We start from the raw sequence: 21,642 nt of genomic DNA, 5'->3' as shown, positions 1-21,642 counted from the left end.
AAATAAGAAAGAAACAATGACTGCTTGACAATGACTGACAATTCTTCCTTTCTTCCCCATCTGGATGTGTTCACAACTTTCTATCATCCAAATCTAGACAAACTAAAAATAAAAACCTGTATTCTTTTTTTTTTCCTCTCTTTCTCTTTCTTTCTTCTTTTTCTCCAAAAATAAATAAATAAATAAATAAATAAAATGTAAAAACCTGTATTTTGTGACCCAAGTCTTACTTGATTAGCTGTCAGCTGCTTTTTATTTGGACTCAGGAAGGCTGAAGACTAGGCCATAGTGGGAGTGACTGTCTTACTCTTTAGTCAAACAGCACTGATGGAGTTGTCAGCAATGCTCCTGTGTCTGAGGAAAGGTTCTAACATTTCATGGTACATAATAACAACGAATCATATTAAGATTCTGGTGTATTATTATTATAACCTGATACCATTCTAATTTTAAGATCTGCTATCATTTCAGGTAAAAATAACACTGGTTTTTGCCAAGTAAAATTTATACTTAATTCTGCATCACAAGAGTCTAATTCTTAGCGTCAAAATGAAGTTTTCTCTGAAAATATGTTCACCTTACACTTGATATGCTGTCTGACAGAGAAAAATAGTTATTTGGAAAGGCTCATCCAACAAAAACCTATAGCCTGTGCAAAATAACATCAAATTTACTGCTGAGAGATCACTTTTGCATCAAAATGGTCCCTGACCATCACATTATATAGCAATAGACACAGAAGATTTCATAATTCTTTTCGAGGTTGGGCGGGCAGAGATAGGAAGGAAGGTTTAGAAAATCAGATACTCAAATTTCAGCACATGGTTATTCAAATAAAATTTTAATGATTTCAGTTCCTGAAAATGTAGTGTCATTAAAGGTAATTTCCTGCTAGATTTCAAATTACAGATTTGTGGGTCATTTCTGAGCAGAAGCATCATATTCTACTAAATATTCAGCTTATTAACTAAGGTAACTGACAGTATCATGACAGGAGGTGAGGAGGAACAATGATCAGCTCATAGCTAAGAAAAGGGAAAAAAACAAAAACCAAAGCAAGAAACAAAACAGCTACAGGTATTAGTAAAATAATACAATCCCAAACATCCACCTCTTAAATTACTAGAAAAACAATACCCATAAAGTTATAGCAAATACAGTCTTCACAGATTTGAGTAACTTTATTTGCATTTTATAGTGATTTCTTAAGGCCTATATCCAATGAAACCATTTTAAAAGCTCTATGAGGGGTAGAATTTTAGATGCTTATTACACTTTTCTTTTAAAAGAAAAATGTTTAAATTTCGGAATGAGCAAGATTCACTTTTGTAGGTAGAGGCCCTGCTTCTTCATGATCTTCAGTTTTAGATCTAACAACCACAAGAGAAGAAGCTGGATATCTGTTTAGCTTTTGTTCATTCATAAACTCCAAGTCACCATAAATACTCAGCTTCTGCAAAAGAAAACCAATGCAAATTAGTAGTTTGGATAATTAGGAACCTCTCCAAGTAAGTCTTCAAATAACAATTTATAAATAGTTGGTAGAAAAAAATTTCTATAAATATCTTTAAGAATGAAGAATGCTTCTACTCAAAATGTCGTAAATATATGATTCAGCTCCCAGTGGATGGCCAAAGAAAGCTTTTCCACACGTCTCAAGTTAAAATCCTCAGGAGTATAACAGTTGAGTATCAAGAAAAATAGCTAAGGATGCCTTATGTGATGGAGTCCTTCAACAACTTAGCTCCCCTACCAAGTGGTAAAATAATTTGGTGCAAGTTTTTCTGCTCCTAAATGTTTTAGCTTAACATATATTGAAAATGATAGATGGTATTTTAAAAAACTGTGAGAACAAAGAATATGCATGAAATGCTCTAATACTGATAGAAGGGTCTTCATAAATATATAAAGTTTCTCAATTGTTACTACCATATCCAAGAAGATACTAAAAGAATGAAAGCATACAACAGAATCACTGCAATTGTTATAAAACTCTTTGGAGAATAATGGTCATATCTAACATCTTTTGAGAGTAGGCAGACTTAGATATATGTATGTATTTCTCTCTAGTTCTCTCTCTCTCTTTTTTTTTTTTTAAAAGACAGGTTCTTGCTCTGTCACCAGGGCTGGAGTGCTGTGGTGGGATCACAGCTCACTACACGGCCTTGAACTCCTGGGCTCAAGTGATCCTCCTGCCTCAGCCTCCTGAGTAGCTAGGACTATAGGCATGTGCCACCATGCCCAGCTAATTTTTCTTTCTTTTTTTTTTTAATGATGGGGTCTTGCTAGGATGCCTAGACTGGTCTCAAACTCCTGGCCTCAAGTGATCCTGTTACCTTGGCCTCCCAAAGTGTCAGGATTCAGGTGTGAGCCAGCATGCCTGTCCTCATGTATCTCTTAAAGGCAGAAAAGCAAAGGGAAAAGGCTTCACTAAGAAATGGCGTAGGCCAGGCGTATGTAATCCCAGATGCCTATAATCCCAGCACTTTGGGAGGCTGAAAGAAAGAGTACAGATTTTTTTTCTTTCAGGTGGATCACTTGAGATCAGGAGTTTGAGACCAGCCTGGACAAAACGGTGAAACCCTGTCTCTACTAAAATTACAAAAAATTAGCCAGGTGTGGTGGTACGTGGCTGTAATGCCAGTTACTCAAGAAGTTGAGGTACAAGAATTGCTTGAGCCTGGGAGGCGTAGGTTGCAGTGAGCTGAGATCACACCACTGCACTCCAGCCTGGGGGACAGAGTGACACTCTGTTTCAAAAAAAAAATGGTATAGATTCTGTTGTTAATCTACTCATACAGCAACAAATCCCTGTATCCATAAGGTAAAAACTGCAGTGCTGACATCGCTGGCAAGGCAACTGACTCGATTATAAACCAAGAACTACAGAGAAGTACCTGATACTGGAAAGATGTTTTTAAAAGACGCTGAATAAAGAACACCTTCAAGAGTTTATCAAAAGTGATACATGCTATACTGGCTGGGCATGGTGGCTCATGCCTGTAATCCCAGCACTTTGGGAGGCTGAGGCAGGTGGATCAGCTGAGGTCAGGAGTTCAAGACCAGTCTGGCCAACATGGTGAAACCCCATCTCTAGTAAAAATATAAAAATTAGCTGGGCATGATGGCGTGTGCCTGTAGTCCCAGCTAGTTGGGAGGCTGAGGCAGGAGAATTGCTTGGGAGGGGAGGTTCACAGTGAACTGAGATCACACCATTGCACTCTAGCCTGGGCAATAGAGCAAGACTATATCTCAAAAAAAAAAAGTGATTAAGTGATACATGCATACAGCATGATGAATCTTGAAAATATTATACTTAGGGAAAGAGGCCAGTCACAAGAGACTACATATCGGCTATCTAGGGCTGGAGAGTGAGGTGGGAGTCAGGGTGGGGGTGTTACTGCTGCTGCTGCTGCTGCTGCTTGGGAGAAACCAGGGAGCAATTACTAGGAGTATAGATTTTCTTTCTGGGCTAATGAAAATGTTCTAAAAGTGATTGTCATGATAGCTGCTTACTCAAACATGTTTCAGATGTGGTCTACTGCACTGTTGTCTCAGGGCAGCAACTATTCTGCAAGGAGGTGCCCCAGTACCCTATTCTTTTCCAGTGAGAGTAGCTTTAAGACAAGTTCAGGCTGGGCATGGTAGCTTGCGCCTCTAATCCTAGCACTTTGGGAGGCCAAGGCAGGCGAATCGCTTGAGGTTAGGAGTTCAAGACCAACTTGGCCAACATGGTGAAACCCCGTTTCTACTAAAAATACAACAACAAGCCAGGTGTGGTGGCGGGCGCCGGTAGTCCAGCTGCTTGGGAGGCTGAGACATGAGAATCGCTTGAACACAGGAGGCTGAGATTGCAGTGGGCTGAGATTGTGTTAGTTATGTAAATACTTTTCTGTTCTTGAAAGCTAAGTTGAATCCTCAAATTATAGACTTTCCCCAAACAAAAATCCTTTGCCTTAACAGTTTTATTTTTTGGGCCAGTTAAATTTTAATTACCAAGGAAGTCACAATGTCTCCCATCTCTTGGAGGATTAGGTATCAGACCGTAAGAACTCAAAATCAAACCCTCCACCCTTTTTTCTTTTTTCTTTTTTGAGACTCAGGGTCTTGTTCTATTACCCTGAGTGACAAAACAAAGCTGGAGTGCAGTGGCGCAATCCTGGCTCACTGCAGCCTCAACCTCCTGGGGTCAAGTGATCCTCCCACCTCAGCATCCTGAGTAGCTGGGATCACGGGCATGCACACCAGTCCCAGCTAATTTGTGTAAATTTTCGTTCAGACAGGATCTCATCATGTTGCCCAGGCTGGTCTTGAACTCTTGGGCTCAAGTGATCCTTCTGCCTAGGCTTCCCAAAATGTTGGAATTACAGGAATGGGCACCATGCCTGGCCCAGCCTTGCTGCTTCTAAAGCAGCATTGCTCCTTAATATTGTGGTAATTAAACTACTAAGTGGTTCTACAAGTCTTCTCTCCGGCTGAGTATGGTGGCTCACACCTGTAATCCCAACACTTTGGGAGGCCAAGGTGGGCAGATCGCTTGAGATCAGGAGTTCGGGACCAGCCTGGCCAATATGGTGAAACCCCATCTCTACCAAAAATACAAAAATTAGCCAGGCATGGTGGCACGTGCCTGCAGTCTCAGCTACTCAGGAGGCTGAGACAAAAGAATCACTTGAACCCAGAAGGCAGATGTTGCAGTGAGCCAAGATCATGCCACTGCACTGTAGCCTGGGCGACAGAGCAAGAGTCTGTTTCAAAAAAAAAAAGGCTTCTCTCCTATATAACCTCTTACGAACTGATGTCAACAGGTCTTTTCAGTCTTAGAGAGCCAGAAAGAGACACTTTACTCAAGCCAGTCAACATATATGTCACCACAGTAGTTAGCGTCACAGAGAGCTAGGAACAATTCTTGTGCTTCAAACCTATAATTTTTGTGTGCCAACCTGAACCACATTAAAACCACCACATCTTCTCTCTTTCTATTAGTAGAGAGGCCTTGTTTTTCCAGCTAAACAAATAAGGCATTTAAAATGGTATATCACAGGGCTCAGTCTTCCAATGGTCTAAGGGTTAGGATTAAATTTACCTCAGAGGGAACATACTGCTCCACAGCTGTAGCAACAGTTGCACAACAAATCCAAAGCAACACCATCACCGAGAGGACAAGCGTTGTTGTTAAAATCCACCCAGAATTACTGGAAAAAATCAATAATTAGTTATGTTAAAATTTTATAACATAAGAAATAGGAGATTCTCAATTATAGTCAGTCAACCATATGTACTTAGCTCAACAGTACAGTTAAAACGTTGATTATCTTTGAAACTCTTAAAAAACATACTTATAGAAGGAGATATTATACTAATAGTTATTACATTAGCTTGGCTTAATATCTTTTTCCTCCACTTCTAATGTTTCTGTAACACAGCTATATCACTTTTGTAATAATAAAATTAGACATACTTGACTTTCTGCTAAATATATAAGGTAAGTGAAAATGTCCTGTGGATTGCACACTGTTGTACAAATGTCATATATTATTTTGCAAGCTATTATGATAATATTTGCTTTAAAAAAAACCAATATACCAAAAAGTTAAAGCATAGAATAGCTGAATTTAAAATGGTTTGTTTTATAAAAGAATTCACAACAGGCTTCCAGAAGTCAGCTTCCTGAGAATGCTTCACATATTTAATTTGCCATAATTTACTTGCACTTCCATTTAAAGAGCACATCTATTATAAAGCATTCTGCAACTATTATAGCATATCTCAATAGTTATATTTTCCTTATAATTAAAATATCTTAAGATAGAAGGCCAGTTAAGATAATCAGCAATTAGAGGTTTTTAATTTATTTTTGTTTATTTTGAATTTTTATAGAGAAAAGTTCTCACTATATTGCCTAGGCTGGCCTTGAATTCATGGGTGCAAGCCACTCTCCTGCCTAGGCTTTTCAAAGTGCTGGGATTACAGGCGTGAGCCACCACACCCAGCCTGAAGTTTTTTTCATAATTGGCCTATTAAGATTCAAAGAGGAAAAAGTCAAGCCATTTAAAAATAATTAAAAGTCTAAATCTGACAAACTATGTAATATAGATAGCCCCTGATCTTCACATCTCTGCTCATCTAACACTGCCTAAGAGATCTCTACTTACCACCCTAACCGCTCGATAGTTTGCCAAGACTTGAACATGAGGTAAGCGGAGTCATTGCTTGTTTGCCAGCAAGAGGTGGACTTTGGAGAATGTATTGTATCTAAAAGCAGGGAACTCCCACATGATGCTTTAAGTATCCCAATTTAGAAAGATTAGAGTCCAGCATATTTTTAATAAAAAAAAAATACCCACTTTTGTCTACATGTTCCAGTCCTAACTAACCTGAGTACTAAGGAATTTACCACGAAATGAGGATATATTTGATATCTGGATTCCAGTAGCAACTAGATAAGCCGGAAAACTGGGGCTCATCCCTTCAATCTCCACAACAAAACAATGACTAGATCCTACAGATTTTCACCTATCTCCATTATCTCCTGTTCTCCTTGTCTACTGCCCTAATTCAGGCCTTATAATTTCTTCCCTGATTTGCCAAAGTTCTCCAGCCTGGTCCTCTAATCTATCCTTCACACAGAGGCCTCTTCTTGACACTTGCATTATGTTCCTGCTCCTCTCTATTCCTGTTTTCCCAGTTTAGTCAAATTTCTGACTCTCCTTATCCTCCATATATCTTAATATACCCTATACACATTGAGCAGGAAGCCAGTATATCTGAAAAAATTTTTTTAAATAAATCTTCTTTTACAACTAGCAAACATTTCTACTCGTCACTTAAGATATTTCTATCTCACCTGTCAATCCTCCCCTTGAAACCTCCAGTAGACTTAAATGTAGGCCTTATATGCTGTGTATAAGACATGTGTGTGGGGGTGTGTGTATAGCAATCATTATTGTCCATGTCTGTCTAGACCTGAGAACTCCTGACATCCTTCCTAGGTTTCAAGTCCCTAGCACAGTGCCTGGCTCTTCAAAAAGAAATACAAGTGAAGAAACAGTAACCTCAATTTGCATTCTGGAGACAAGGGTGTCTCTTTAACAGCTACGACCAGATTCCACCAACTGGCTAAGTGATTCTGTATGTAATCATGGAAAAATCATGACACTTCAGGAAGTAAATAACTGTATCAGAATAGAATGAGTTGAAGATGTATAATTAGAAAAATTAGGTTTAATTTTTAATATAGTGACTGTGTAACCTTGAGAGTAGTCAATTCACCTCTCTAAATCATCACCTACTTATCACAGGGTATTGTTCTAAAAGTCAAATTGGATCACTGAAGGGGAAAAAGCATTTTTAAAAAAGAACACTTAAAAAAAAAATATTTGAGACAGTCTTGTTCTATCACTCAGACAGTGCAGTGGCGCAGTCACAGCTCACTGCAACCTTGACCTCCCGGGCTCAAGTGATTCTTCCACCTCAGCCTCTTGATAGCTTTGATAGCTGGGACTAGAGGCATGTGCCACCATGCCCAGATAATTTTTTAGTATTTTGTAGAGATGGGGTCTCACTATGTTACCCATGCTGATCTTGAACTCCTGGGCTCAAGTGATCCTCCTGTCTCAGCCTTCCAAAGTGCTGGGATTACAGGCATGAGCCACTGCACCCGTCCAAAAGAACACTTTTTATTCAAATGTAGGATCCTACTATAATTTATGTTTGGGCATAAAAATTTCTAAGAAATACATTTCTAGTTATAAAGTTAGTTGTTTCACAAAATCACTTTTAAAGTGCTTGATTTAAAAGAACAACATAGAATATAATGACAAAATGTTAAACGTCAATAAATCAATAATATGCCAGGTAATACAGTACTGAACTACAATTTAAGATTAAATGATTATTTAGGTTTCACAGAACTACCAAACTGCAACAAACATCCTGAATACTGGAAAGAGAAAAACTGCCCTTTTTTGGACAAGCTCAAAACCAGGTTTAGAAATGAAAGGATAAAATTTAAAGTTTAATTCTTGTTTTCTCATCAGTCTTTTAACATTTTGCTTAACAAAAGGTATTAATTTGTAAGGTCCACGTAAATCTAATGATATATAATAAAACCTCTCAAGAAACTATTTCTATAAAAATTACAGGGAGCATGTGGTTTGGACCATTGCAGTTTTATACTTGAGATAGATCAGTCCACTAGAATGAACACACTATAAAGCAAGAACTTGTTTACCACTCACTGAAATGCTTGGCCTGTTATCTGACACAGAGTAGGTAATAGTCAGTAAGTGACATGGCCCACTATCTTCCTCTTTTCCTTTTTGGGGGGTGGGAAGGAGTAAAAGTATTGGGGAGGGCTCATATCCTAACTCCTTGGAGAAGAGAAAACATGCGCATTTTGATAAAACCTGCCTCTCACCCTTATAAGGCTTGGTATTTCTTCTTAGGGCATATTTTACCTACTACTCTCACTTGCCCACTTAACCATTACCCTTAAAAATTCTTGGCACAGAGCTGACACTCCTTAGTATAGAATACAAAGCCCTTCTTAACCTACAGTCCTTATCTAGATCCTCTAGCCTCATATCTGGCCATGCAGATAAAAAAAATTAAACCTGCTATCTAAGCCATTCAGACATACTTTATTTTTTTGAGATGGTCTCACTCTGTCCCCCAGGCTGCAGTGCAGTGGCGTGATCTCAGCTCACTGCAACCTCTGACTCCCAAGTTCAAGCAATTCTCCTGCCTCAGCCTCCTGAATAGCTGTGATTACAGGCGCCTGCCACCACACCCGGCTAATTTTTGTATTTTCAGTAGAGACAGGGTTTCACCATGTTGGCCAGGCTGGTCTCAAACTCCTGACCTCAGGTGATCCACCCGCCTTGGCCTCCCAAAGTGCTGGGATGACAGGCATGGGCCACTGCATCCAGCCTCAGACATAAGTTAAATTAAAGCTTAGTTTAAATGTGTGGAGAAGCACATTCAACATAAATCAAGAAATTCTAACAAGAAGAATGCTATTGTACTGTGAAAAAAATTACCTGCCTAGGTTTTATTGAAGTAGTATACTTATTACCTTTTATACAAACTAAAATATCGAATAGTACAACTTCGGAAGGGAAAAAGTAAAAATGTTTACTTTTGTGGTGCCAATTTTAAAATAATAAAAAGTAATTATCTCTCTCATACAAGTCAGATTTTATCTGTTATACACATAATAAAGAGTACATACAGAGAGAGGCATCTTAAAAAGCCATCACTTTCTCCATCTTCAAGGAAATTCCTGTGTGCTTGTGAATTTCTCATTTGCAGATCTGCTGAAATAGTAAGGTACAAGTTTATTATATCCTATATCCCAAAAGCTAGTCTCACATGACTACTTCTAGATATATACGCTTTACAGATACCCAATTGTTTTTGTTTGCATCATCTGATACATTTTATAATGTGTACCAGTTTCTCTAGTACATCAAAACCAAATGAATATTCTACCACGTTAGGAGTTTCCTGTTTTATTTTCAAATTTTTATTGACATTGATGCTTTCTGCTTAATTATATGTGAGCTTGGATTTGGTTTATTCTAATCTAATTAAAGATGGTCCCCACCTACCAAAATAATTAGGCGGCTACTGAAATCAGTATCTAAAAGAAGGTATGAGTAAATTTTACATGGTAAGCCCTGCTTTAGCTTGGTGTTTTATGTTCTTATGAGTCAAAATTCATTTCTAACATGGAAATAAAAATAGAATGGGGACTCATACTTTTGGCATTTTTCACTATGTGGTCAATTTATTGGTAAGTACCAGAATATTTGATTAGTTCATGCTCAAAACATCCTTTGAAGCAAACTAAATGTTTTTAGAATAGTGATTCTCAAAGTATGGCCCCCAAGCCAGCAGCATCAGCAAAATCTGGAACTTGTGAGAAATACAAATTCTCACATCTTCTCCCAGACCTAGTAAATTAGAAACTCTAGAAGTGGGGCCCAGCAGTCTGTGTTTGAACAAGCTCTTCAAACTCTAATACACATGAAAGTTTGAGAACCACTGTTTTAGAAATTATCTGTTTATGTTCCATCAGTGTAAAAACAAACACAGAACTAACTCTACTACAACTAGATTTGACTGCTAATGTTTTTATCTAAGCTACTTAAAATAAAACTTACAGGACATTTTGCTTAGAGATGATTCTCTCAAATTTGTAGGCTCCTGGTCCAAATGTGGTGCATACTGAATTTCTGGCTTAGACTAAAACAATAAGGAAAGCAATTAAGTCATTTGTACTTCTTTAGTTTTTTTCAGTATAACAAGTTCTAAAATACGTCATCTCTTTAAACATTTAAATTGAGAAAAATAGAAATACTGTATAAAAAATAAAACACATTAACCACAACATATTTTAATTGCACTTCCTAAACATCAGATCCAGTGCCTTGCAAAGAAACAGATTTCTGGCAGATTTTTGTTAGTTTAACTTCCTGACAACATTTTTTTTTTTTAAAGAGAGAGAGGGACAAATCATGACATACTACATTAAATACTATACTTTGCAGAAATGAGTTCTAATTCTAGTTGATCAGGAATAATTTAGCAGACTGCCAAAACTTTCGGCTAAACACATATTCTCTCTATTTCTTCTCATGTGAAATATTCCAATCTTCCCTAAGTATGAGCAATCCATAAATTACAGCCAAACATTCTATACTTTACATCTTCTGTACATTTCTGATCCTCTAGAATGGGGGTTTCTCATTCCTACTTATGTTCAAATTCACACAAACTTTAGGGAGACATAGAGCTAATCTCATATCTAATCAGGAATGAATGAGGGCTTCATTCTGAGAGTCAACTTATGCTTTGATGTAAGTAGCTTTAGGACACAGAACTTGTTCACGAATTTAAAGAAAAAAGTCCTGTGTTTTACTTCTTACCAAATTAAGTAGAGGGGATCCAAGGTTCGGGATAGTGCTAAAAATCACATACTAGCCATATATTAAGCCACTTACTTAGCTGCAGTATTGAAAAGGTTTACTTTATTACCTGAGAGGAAGACAGTGCCACACATAAACTCTGTTGACTGGCAAATTTGGGAATTTAACTACTGCATTAAAAGCATGGTAGGGTAGGACATGAGCCTTGGTGCTAAAGTGCCCTGGGTTTGAAACTTAATTCTATTACTTACTGGCAGTGCAACTTACGCAAGTTACTCTCACCTTCCTCATCAATAAAATAGGAATAATACAACCTCGTAATGTTGTTTGAAGATCTGAGATAACATATCTAGTACAAAATAACTTCCAAGGAATAACAGTTATTATCACATGGTAAATGATGAAATAGAAGTCACCACTTTAGGCAAAATACTTCTTCAACAAGTTCTCTTATTTATAAGAGCTATGAGGAAAAACACTATAAAAAACTAAAAATTATGTCATATTGCTTTTATCTGACATCCATATGTAATCATATACAACCACTATTTATGTTATTATCTCTCATATTTAAAGATTTCATTTTATCAATTTAACCAACATAAAATTTAAGACTCAGAGTTCTGGTTAGATAAGAACTAATGGGCTTTAGATAAGGCTTTTAATGCGCAAAGGGAAGGGTAATCAAACTGATGCCCAGTACTTTAATGTAGGGTCAAATAAGTAATTATTATTTGATGATAAATATTTGTAAGTGACTGAGGTTCTATGCTGAAACACTCATTTAAGACATATACATTTACTGTTGTTGGTATTTAGATGAATCCATGAAGCACAGTTGTCACCTGGAATATAACTATTTTTCCATCATCAGCTTGAAGATAAAAAGTCCATGAAGAGGTTATGAAGCTCTGTGCGGAGTCCATCATGTCACTCCAGAATGACCTCACCAGAGTTAGAGGAAAGAGTAGATGCATTTTTGGCATCAGGGACATAAGCTAAAAATAAAAATAAATTAATAATGAGAAATATATTATTTTTTGCATATGTATATTCAAGAGAACAACATAAGATTACTCAAATCCTTATTGGGACAGAATACAAACAATTAAATAAATCTACCATAATCAATAATAGCATTAGAATAAACTCAGTTATCTATGCAAATTATAGTAAAGCTTAAAAACCAAGGTTACTTTAATTTGCCACCAAACACACTAGCTAGCTACCTGTCATCTCTAACAGAATAACAGGCTTTTGAATTAAGTCCAAAAATAAGGAGACTCTTAAGATAATTAAATAAGGACCAGCAAGTCCTTGAGGGTAGCACGGGAAGGGGCAAATCATATCATTCTCATATTTAATGCTTTCATTGAGAATAAATCATCTATACTGAACATCAATGGAAAAGAGGAAGAAAAAAATCAATCAGAAGAATATATACATAAAATGGTAGACACGTAACAACAGGCAGGGTGAAGGGAGAATTTATGGGCTGAGTATATGTAGTAAGCTACTGATAAAATTTTAACAAATTGTATCATCTTTCCTCCAATTCTGACTTCTTTAGCAGCACTGGGCCCCTCTAAAGCACAAGTGTGGAATGCCATTTACTAAACTCTAGGGATAGCTTTGGTTCTGCTTTCTTGTTTGTTTGTTTGTTTTTTGAGACAGTGTCTCACTCTGTTACCAGGCTGATGTGCAGTGATATCTATGGTGGGGCTTGATTCTAGAAGCTTGAGGCCAGCCTGAGTAACATAGTGAGACCCCCATCTCTAAAAACCATAAAAATAAAAAACACATATACCTCTTAACTCAGCAATTCTAGCCCTATGATTTTATTCTGTAGGTATATTCACAAATGTGCAAAATAGATACCATTTATAAAAGAAAAAGATTAGGAATAACCTACATGTTCACAAATAAGGGACTGCCTAAATAAATTATAATAAATCTACACAGATTATATAGTAGAAAAAAATTAGAAACTCTTCATGTATACTTACATTTATAAAATATGTATGTGTACATCCTTGTATATGCATAAAATATCTCTGTATTAGTAACCTTGGCTACATTCATGAGGAAAAACTGAGTGGCTAGGAGACAGGGGTGGTAGACTTTTCACTATATGTATACTCTTTTTATCTTTTGAGTTTTGTACACGTGACTATTTCCTGTGCAACAATAAATAAAATTAAGAAACTTTTCCCAGTATGTCTAGAGAACAGAGTAGGAAATTCCCTTGTAGGGAATTTTAAGAGACAGCATTGGAGAAGTAATCAGGAGCTATGTTGTGATAAACAATTTGGGCTTTAATCTATATGTAACTGGGAGCTACTGATTATATGAGACAGGAGAATGGCACAATGAAATTTAGAAAAAGAAATATCTGGACACGGTAAAGGAAGGAGTTAGAAAGGGTTAAAGTGAAAAAAACATTTGGAAATTAATTTAAAAATACAGGTAAGAAATGATGACGATCTAAGTTAAGGCAATGGCAACTGTCCAACGGCAGGTGGGATGGAGAAAAAGAACTCTGAAATAATTCCTCTGAGCCTTGGTTTTTTCATATGTAAATTAGGATAATAGTTTCACTAGAATGTGAGAAGAAACAAGATTATGAATGTAAGCATAATTTTTAACAGTAAAGTATTATACAAAAGCAATTATTCAATTGACTTTTCTATTTGCAAACTAATTTTGTTTGCTGAAAGCCAAATATAAAATATAACCTTAAAATAGGATCAAGTGGGTGATAAACACTTCAAGCAATACAAGTCAGTGCCATCTAAGCAGGCTATTTTGAAAGGCAGTATTGTTTCCTACTTGTTCTTGTCTCAGTTCAGCAAATGGCAGCTGATTCTGGCAACCAAGATGGCAAGCATATTGTTCATCAGATTGGGAATATGCTTCTGTACATGCTGTAAGAGAAAAATAGTCAAATTACAAGAAACAAAGGAGAAGGAGAAAGAAGAAAGAAAAGGATTTGGCATTTTATTAAAAAATTTCTTACACTTAAAAAAGATTTCATTAATATGAATCTCCAAATTTGGTAATATAGTAGTAGGACGTGTATCTTTAAACTCCATACTGCCTCCCTCCTATAAGTCAAATGTTTTAGATATAAATCTATTAATTACACACCCAGGCTCTGGCCACATGATGACACTCATTTAAGAGGATCCTTGTAGCTAAGGCTTGTGTAGTGGAAAAAGCACTGGGTTGGCATCCTGAAGATGCCACTCGGAGTTTAGTTCCATCATTTGTTTGTGTCTATGACCTGGGCTGAGCAGTTTAACCTTTGACTATTTATTTCTATATGCCTAAAATGGAAAATACCACCACCTACTGCATAGGGTTGAATGAAATAATATATTTTAATGATTTATACAAATACAAGATATTATTGTTAAGAACTAGATCACTAAGAAGTAAGGGTATGCACATGGCAAGGGGAAAATAAAACAATCAGCCTAACATCTGAAAGTCTAAGAAAACTGAACTAGAAAATGTTCTACAGCAGATGATTCTAATGTTGAAACGGGTCTCTAACAAGATATACTTTCATTAGTTCATTAAATCCATTTCCTCCATGTGATATAACATTTTACCACTATACCAATTTTATTTTTTCCCAACTCAGTAATGCATTTGTAATACACTTCTCAGAAGAGCTAGATAATAAACTAGACAGCATTACGCACATATAATCAGCTAGGAGAATAAGCTGTAAAAATAAGGCTATGATATCAAAGACTGCATGTGCGCCATGGCATAGTGACAGGGGAAAAGCCTCCTTCTATGCTGAATAAATAGTGTAATGAATGGAGAAAATTCCATTATAGTTATTTAAAAGTTAAACGTCAACTGTGTCCTGATTACAGGTTTCTTTTATTAAACATATTGCTTTCAGCAAAAAGAAAGACAAGTGGTTTAATAGATGACAAAGCCTTTGGCTACTTATTTTAATGGCATGACCAATAAAGAATACACTATTAAATACTGAGTCAAAGGCCTGATTCAGTAAAAGACCTGGAGATAAGTCAAGTAACCTATGATTGAAAGGTTTAGGAAAATTATACTATCTGTGAAAAGGTAGTAATGAATTGTGAGTAGGGTAATTACCACTGCATTTGTCTGACAGAATGCTTGGTTAAACAAAGGTGTCCTATTCATAGCAGAAAATAAACACTGTCTCAACAAATAGATGAAATTTAAAGCCCATGAAATTTCTAGCAACAGCTATGAAAACTCTTAAATCCATAATAATTACAATATGTTAGATGACTAGTTTCAACAGTGTATTTGCCATTTCCTAAAGAAAATACTTTAAAAGCTTATCACAAAGAAAACAACATTACATACAGCTGACGTTGTTAGCATAACATCTTACCAGATTCACATTCCAATTTGGTTCGATTTAAGTCAGTTCCATCATCCACAAACTGACAAATTGAAAACAGCCTACAACCTCTCTGACATGCGTACAACTCCTCTTCCTAGGGAGTTCAAGAACAGGAAGGGTTACCAAAAAATAGTATTTTTTTCCTCAGGAGAAAACAGGTTAGGAAGAAAGCAAAGTTAGTAAAGTTTATTACAAATCATCCAGTAAGTGTCATAACTGAAAGAAAAAATGATAGGAGCCAGTTGATACCCAAGACCTTTGCCACATAGAGGTTTTAGTTCCATAAGTGATACCAAGAAAAAAGCCTAGTAGGTAAAACCATCACCCTTTTTTCATTTTCTCTGGTTACAATCTGTGGGGGGAAGAAATTGAAAATAAAAATAACAGTGACAGGCCAGGTATAGTAGCTTACACTTGTAATCCCAGGGCTTTGGGAGGCTGAGGCGGGAGGACTGCTTGAGGCCAACAGTTTGAGACCAGCCTGGGCAATACAGCAAGACCGTGTCTGTACCCCCCACCAGAAAATACTAACTGGGTGTGGCGGTACGTGCTTGCAGTCCTAGTCCTCAGAGGGCTGAGGTATGAGGATTGTTTAAGCCCAGGAGTTTGAGGGTACAGTAAGCTATAATCACACCACTGCACTCCAGCCTGGGTAACTGAGACCTGTCTCTTAACAACAACAAACAAACAAAAACAACAGTGATACAACTAGAACTTTAACAGAAATAGAAAGGAGTAAGCAAGTACCCTAGAACCAATGATTACTTTTGCCACATCCATGTTTATATGAATCACCAAGCTTATTAGGAAAAGTATCAGACTAGCTTCACACGGCAAATGGTGGCGCAAGGGCCTGATAAAGTAAGGTATACATCTATAAAAATGTTTATATGAAATGATTTTTTAAAACTGGGCTTACATTAAATGAAAACACAGGTGCTACAGTGTGGTGTATGGGAAAGGACACTGCAAACAACTAGACCTAGATCAAACCTTTTGGGTGAGTGCGTAAGTTATTTTACCTGTCTAAGAATCACAGGTTTCTCATCAAAAAAGGAGACAATAGCTACTATCTCCGAATTCCTCAATAATTCAGAAAGACAGCTAATCCCAGCACAGTGCCTGGGATGTAGAAGGTGTTTAATAAACGGTAATTGTGTTAATAGGTTTTTAAAACTGAAAACAATTACAGGCATCATTGTGTATATGTGAAAGTGTATAGGATGGACAGCTAGTTCTTCATTACTATAACATATTAACTGCTTAATAACACTAATGTCTTCACTGGGTTTTTCTTTGCTAAAATATAGTATTTTTAAAAAGCTATTGCATATGGGGGAGCCCCCTCAACTTACTATGTGATCCAGTGTGTACAAACTAGCAGACACCTAATAAGGAAACAGTATGTGCATATACAGTTAGCAACCAATGAATACAAGGTATGTATTTCTTTCCAGCAGAAGGATTAGTAAAATTTATGTAGCAGCAACAATCCATCAAGAAGGGATGGCTGCAGTCTAATATTAAATATATTTCATCATACAACTTTGAAGGTAGCACACATTTGGACCTCAGTTCTAGCTGCATTTATTAAGATAAAATTGAAATAATTTTAATAATTAAGATAATAAATTTCATACCTGAGTAGCTTTTGCAGGCTTTGTAAAACAGTTAAATAATTCTTTTATGTCTTTGAAGCATCACATATTTCCTTATACTGTATAGAGGAAGCATGAGCTTATTAGTATGAGCTATATCACATGCAATTTTATTTTCAGATATACTTTCCTTTGTTAAAGAAGCCTAATAAGTCATCCAGTATCAATTTCAGAAAACCATATGGCATGGTGAAAAGAGCCTAGGTTTCAGGAGTCAGCCCTGGTTTGAAGCTCAGCCTTGCCACTTATTCTGTATAACTTTTGGCAAGTTACTTAATCTCTCTAATTCCTCAGTTGTAAAATAAGGATAATACTCTTACATCAATCCTAACTACCATTTATTTATTTTCTACTGCCTGTATAATTGCAGAGTGTCAATCTTGACTATTAGGAGAATTATTCATTTATATCTACAACAGCATTACTATTATGTAGTACTATCTAATAGACCTACATATTTAATGAGCATCCACAATGTGCCAGGCACTGTGTTAAGACTTAACATATTATGCAACATCTGGTACAGAGCCGACACTCAACTGGTAGCTATTAAGAATCATATCTTTATTCTAAGTATTTCATGTTATATATACAAAAATAATAATTTCAAGTAAATAATTAATAACCTATGAATCCCAAATGACTGGCAAGCTTGTATATCATGTATCTTCTGATTTAGGACACACGGAAATAAATGGTGCTTCCACCATATTAAATAACAGCTAAGTTCATAATTAGAAGGTCTCTCAATGACACTATTTAGGCCAGGTGCTGTGGCTCATTCATGCCTGTAATCCCAGCACTTTGGGACGCCGAGACATAAGGATCTGTTCAGCCCAGGAGTTTGAGACCAGCCTGGGCAACACAGCAAGAACCTGTTATTTCTTTTTTTTTTTGAGACAGAGTTTAGCTCTTGTTGCCCAGGCTAGGGTGCAAAGGCGCGATCTCGGTTCACTGCAACCTCAGCCTCCCAGGTTCAAGTGATTCTCCTGCCTCAGTCTCCTGAGTAGCTGGGATTACAGGCACGCACCACCATGCTTGGCTAATTTTGTATTTTTAGTAGAGACAGGGTTTCTCCATGTTGGTCAGCGTGGTCTCAAACTTCTGACCTCAGGTGATCTGCCCGCCTCAGCCTCCCAAAGTGCTGGGATAACAGGCGTGAGCCACCACACCCATCCAGCTTTTTTATTAACATAATTTATGTCTCATGTTTTTTGAGCCCAAATTATGCAAGTGCACTTCTGTAGATAAAAGATAGAATAATTTAAAAATAAACACCTCCTGAGTAGCTGGGATTACAAGTGTGTGCCACCACGCCCAGCTAATTTTTGTATTTTTAGAGAGACAGGATTTTACCATGTTGGTCAGGCTGGTCTTGAACTCCTGACCACCCATGATCCACTCGCCTCGGCCTCCCAAAGTGCTGGGATTACAGGCATGAGCCACCGTGTCTAGCCTAAAATGAGATTTCTATCTGCCAGTTACAAATACCAGACAGAGAAGCTATGTGAATTTGGAAATTCATCTAATTTCTTACAAAGCATAATGCTTTTTTCCTGGAGCACAAAGCGCAACAATTCAGAGGAGCATTAACAGAAATCAGTGAAATAATTAAATTCCTTCTTCCCTTCCTTCCTTTCTTTTCTCTCCTTCTCTCTCTCTCTCTCTCTTTTTTTTTGAGGCAGACTTTTGCTCTAGTTGCCCAGGTTGGAGTGCAGTGGCACAATCTCAGCTCACTGCAACCTCTGCCTGCCAGGTTCAGGCGATTCTCCTGCCTCAGCCACCTGGGTAGCTGGGATTACAGGGCACATGTCACCACACTCGGCTGATTTTTGTTGTGTGTGTTTTTATTAGAGAGGGGGTTTCACCATGTTGGCTAAGCTGGTCTCGATCTCCGGACCTCAAGTGATCCACCCGCCTTGGCATCCCAAAGTGTTGGGATTACAGGCGTGAACCATCGCACCCAGCCTTTTTATTATTTTTTTAATTGAGGCAGGGTCTCACTCTCAGGCTGGAGTGCAGTAGTGACATTTCGGCTCACTACAATGTCCACCTCCCAGGCTCAAGCAATCCTCCCACCTCAGCCTCCCAAGTAGCTGGGACAACAGATGCCCGTACCCATTCCTGGCTAATTTTTGTATATATATATTTTTTGCAGTGATGGGGTCTTGCCATATTGTCCAGGCTGGTCTCAATCTCCTGAGCTGAGGTGATCCACCCACCTCAGCCTCCAAAAGTGCTGGAATTACAGGCGTGAGCCACTGTGCCTGGCGGAGTATGTTTAATGCAAGTTTATTAGCAGAAGGGAGCATAGTGTAGCCAGTTTTAAGCTGAATTCCTACTCTACTATTTCTCGGCTATGTGACCTTAGGCAAGTCACTTAACCTTTCAGAGCCTCAATTTCCTTAATTTTAAAACCCTACTTTGCAGGGTTGTTGTGAGAATTAGGGATAATGGTATGGTAAATCTCCCACCACTCTGGCTAACAGTGGAGTCTCAATAAATTTCAAGTCCAGGATCTGTAGGGAGCCAGATGACTTGGAGTTCTTTGTGAGAAATGCTTTAATAAATAAGTAACAATGGTTTATAGATATCACACCAATTGTTAGAAAATAGTGGACAAATTAAAGTTCCTAAAGGTTCTAGGAACGTATATCCTTCAAATTATTTAATTATTCTCCCAACATTCTGGTTTATACTACAAAATTGCCAGAAAAATCTTAAAAAAGGAAACACAATGCTAGAACAATACAAAGTAAGTCTCAGCCCAATTCCAGGCCAAATCAATATTAATGAGCTTCCTCATACAATCCACTTAATGATGAGAAGTTTACAAGAAGTGAAGAAAAATAACGTGGTTAGAGGCAATATTCATTGATTTAGATCTGAAGTTAAAACTTATTTCTTTCTCGATTGTTACATAAATCTCTGGAAAAATATAGTATAGTCCCATCTCCCACATTTTATTAAAAAATTGATAATCCTCATGCAGTGTAAAATCCAGCCGTAAACAAAATCTGGGAAGTGCCGGCACTTAGAACTTTTCATTTCAAAGACCTTCTGAAAGCACTCGCCAATATGGAACAATCTAAGCTTCCCTGGAACTGTCTCCGTAGCCACTCTGCAGTTTTAGAGATCAAGGAGGTCCAGCCACAATGGTTAAGCAAATAGCATACAAAAGATGAAGGAAAAACTTAAAAGGAAGCTACCAGCAACATCAACAAAAGCTCTCATAACACAACATGGGGGAGGGCATATACTCAAATCATACATGGAGAAGGTGTGGTGGGAATCACCAAGCAATTTAGAATGTTTAGTAAACAGAATTCTTAGGCTGAAAAACCAACTTGAAGAGGGTTAGGTATGTAATTAAAAGAAAGGAAGAAGCAAAGAGAGGAGGGCTATTCCTCTCCCTAAGCTGCGAACCCCGCCTGTGGACAGTCTCATTTCTTTCCCCACTCCACGAATTCCCCGTCTTCTGCACTGAGTGGTCAGTTTCTGGTAGGCAGACACCTAATTACCTCTTCTCTAATCCAGTCCCTCTTGGCAGCGTCTAGAACACATTAACTCAACACAGGCAGACAGCATTCCTGGGCGTCTCACTATTCCTTGAGACGCCTTCGTGACGCTTTTTATATTACAGTGGAATCGTCTACTTGTCTGACTCCCCGAAGACTGCGCCCGGCCCCGAAAGACGCTCAGTAAACAAGGGTTATGAATCAATCGTCTGTGGACTCGCATATCTGCGCCTCCCTTCCTAACCACCCCCACTTACGCTCCTTAAAATGAGGACCCCGCATTCATCATCCGTATCCTCCGCTATCCTCCTCCCTCTGAATGCTCGACTCCCCTACTGCCCCGCAAGCTCCAGAGGAAAGGCATTGTGTCTTTCTCATCTTTGTGTCCCCCAGCCTATCACAGGGTAGTGCAGGACAAACTTCCGGTAATTACAGCAGGAACGGGGTGCAGGCAGGATTAGGGAGGAAAACAGAAGCTACACAGATGGGAAACAGCAGTTGAAGGGCGGATAGAACAGCCAGGTTGCCAGAGCCGACAAAGATGTGGGGAGCCGACAGATGGGCGTCCAGGGAAGGGTCGCAGCCTGCTCCGGACGGGCCCTACCTTAGGGTAGGTGTGCAAGGGGTAGGTCAACTGACAGGCACGGTGGCAAGACGCCGTATCACCCAAGACGGAGTCAAATGCTTCAGCCGAAGCGGTCCCCGAACCTCCGGCTAGGGCCATGGTCAGCAGCAGCAACGGCGGGAGCCCCAGTTGGGTCCTGACCCAGAGGCTCCCCTTCGGCGCCGCCATCTTGTTCCCCTCTGTCACAGCAGCTCAGCTTGTTGCTGTTTTCTTTGAAGGGCTTCCTCCTTCTGGGGCCAGCCCCCTTCCCCACCCTACCGACCGTTGCTTCCGCCTCCGCCGTCTCTTCAGCTCCGCCCTGACCCGCGTGAAACAGCCGCCTCCTGCCCCACCTCCCGGACTACGAACTTCTCCTAGGCAGGCGTGAGGAGGGAAACTCAACCGTCGCGAGCCTTAGCACGAAGCGGGGCCGCTTGACTTCTTCCCTTCGCTGGGCAGGCTGGGGCATGTAGTTCTTCCCAGGCGGGAGGCGCACGGTATTGTCGGGAAAGTTGGTCTGGGA

At 38.5% G+C, this 21,642-nt stretch overlaps 1 protein-coding gene across 2 annotated transcripts; it reads right to left on the bottom strand.

Annotated features, from left to right (window-relative positions):
- Positions 1-824: 824 nt before the first annotated feature.
- Positions 825-21,576, bottom strand: TMEM59 (transmembrane protein 59). Of its 2 annotated transcripts, none has more exons than XM_032296907.1 (8): positions 21,120-21,576; positions 15,328-15,433; positions 13,761-13,855; positions 11,777-11,929; positions 10,167-10,248; positions 9,233-9,317; positions 5,087-5,195; positions 825-1,453 (listed from the first exon to the last, which is right to left on the bottom strand). In XM_032296907.1, the coding sequence occupies exons 1-8, from the start codon at positions 21,306-21,308 to the stop codon at positions 1,298-1,300; spliced, it is 975 nt and encodes a 324-aa protein (XP_032152798.1). In that variant the 5' UTR covers positions 21,309-21,576; the 3' UTR covers positions 825-1,297. The 2 variants fall into 2 exon arrangements, with proteins under 2 accessions (XP_032152798.1, XP_032152799.1); XM_032296908.1 differs by having other exon boundaries at positions 826-1,453; positions 9,233-9,314; positions 21,120-21,551.
- Positions 21,577-21,642: the final 66 nt, after the last annotated feature.

Source organism: Sapajus apella, unplaced genomic scaffold (genome assembly GCF_009761245.1).
Source record: "Sapajus apella isolate SASKATOON/1434 unplaced genomic scaffold, GSC_monkey_1.0 scaffold36, whole genome shotgun sequence".
Taxonomy (NCBI): domain Eukaryota; kingdom Metazoa; phylum Chordata; class Mammalia; order Primates; family Cebidae; genus Sapajus; species Sapajus apella.
Note: the sequence above shows the minus strand (reverse complement) of the source record. Positions and strands in the feature narration are given on the sequence as shown.

Bases quoted from the DNA above. Each gene is read 5' to 3' on its own strand.
- TMEM59 (XM_032296907.1), bottom strand. From the start codon at position 21,308: ATGGCGGCGCCGAAGGGGAGCCTCTGGGTCAGGACCCAACTGGGGCTC. The intron at 9,318-10,166 runs GTAAGTTTTATT...TTACTATTTCAG, and splicing joins ATCTCTAAGCAAAATGTCCT to CAGATCTGCAAATGAGAAAT. The intron at 5,196-9,232 runs GTATGTACTCTT...GATTTTTTCCAG, and splicing joins TTTTTAAGATGCCTCTCTCT to TAATTCTGGGTGGATTTTAA.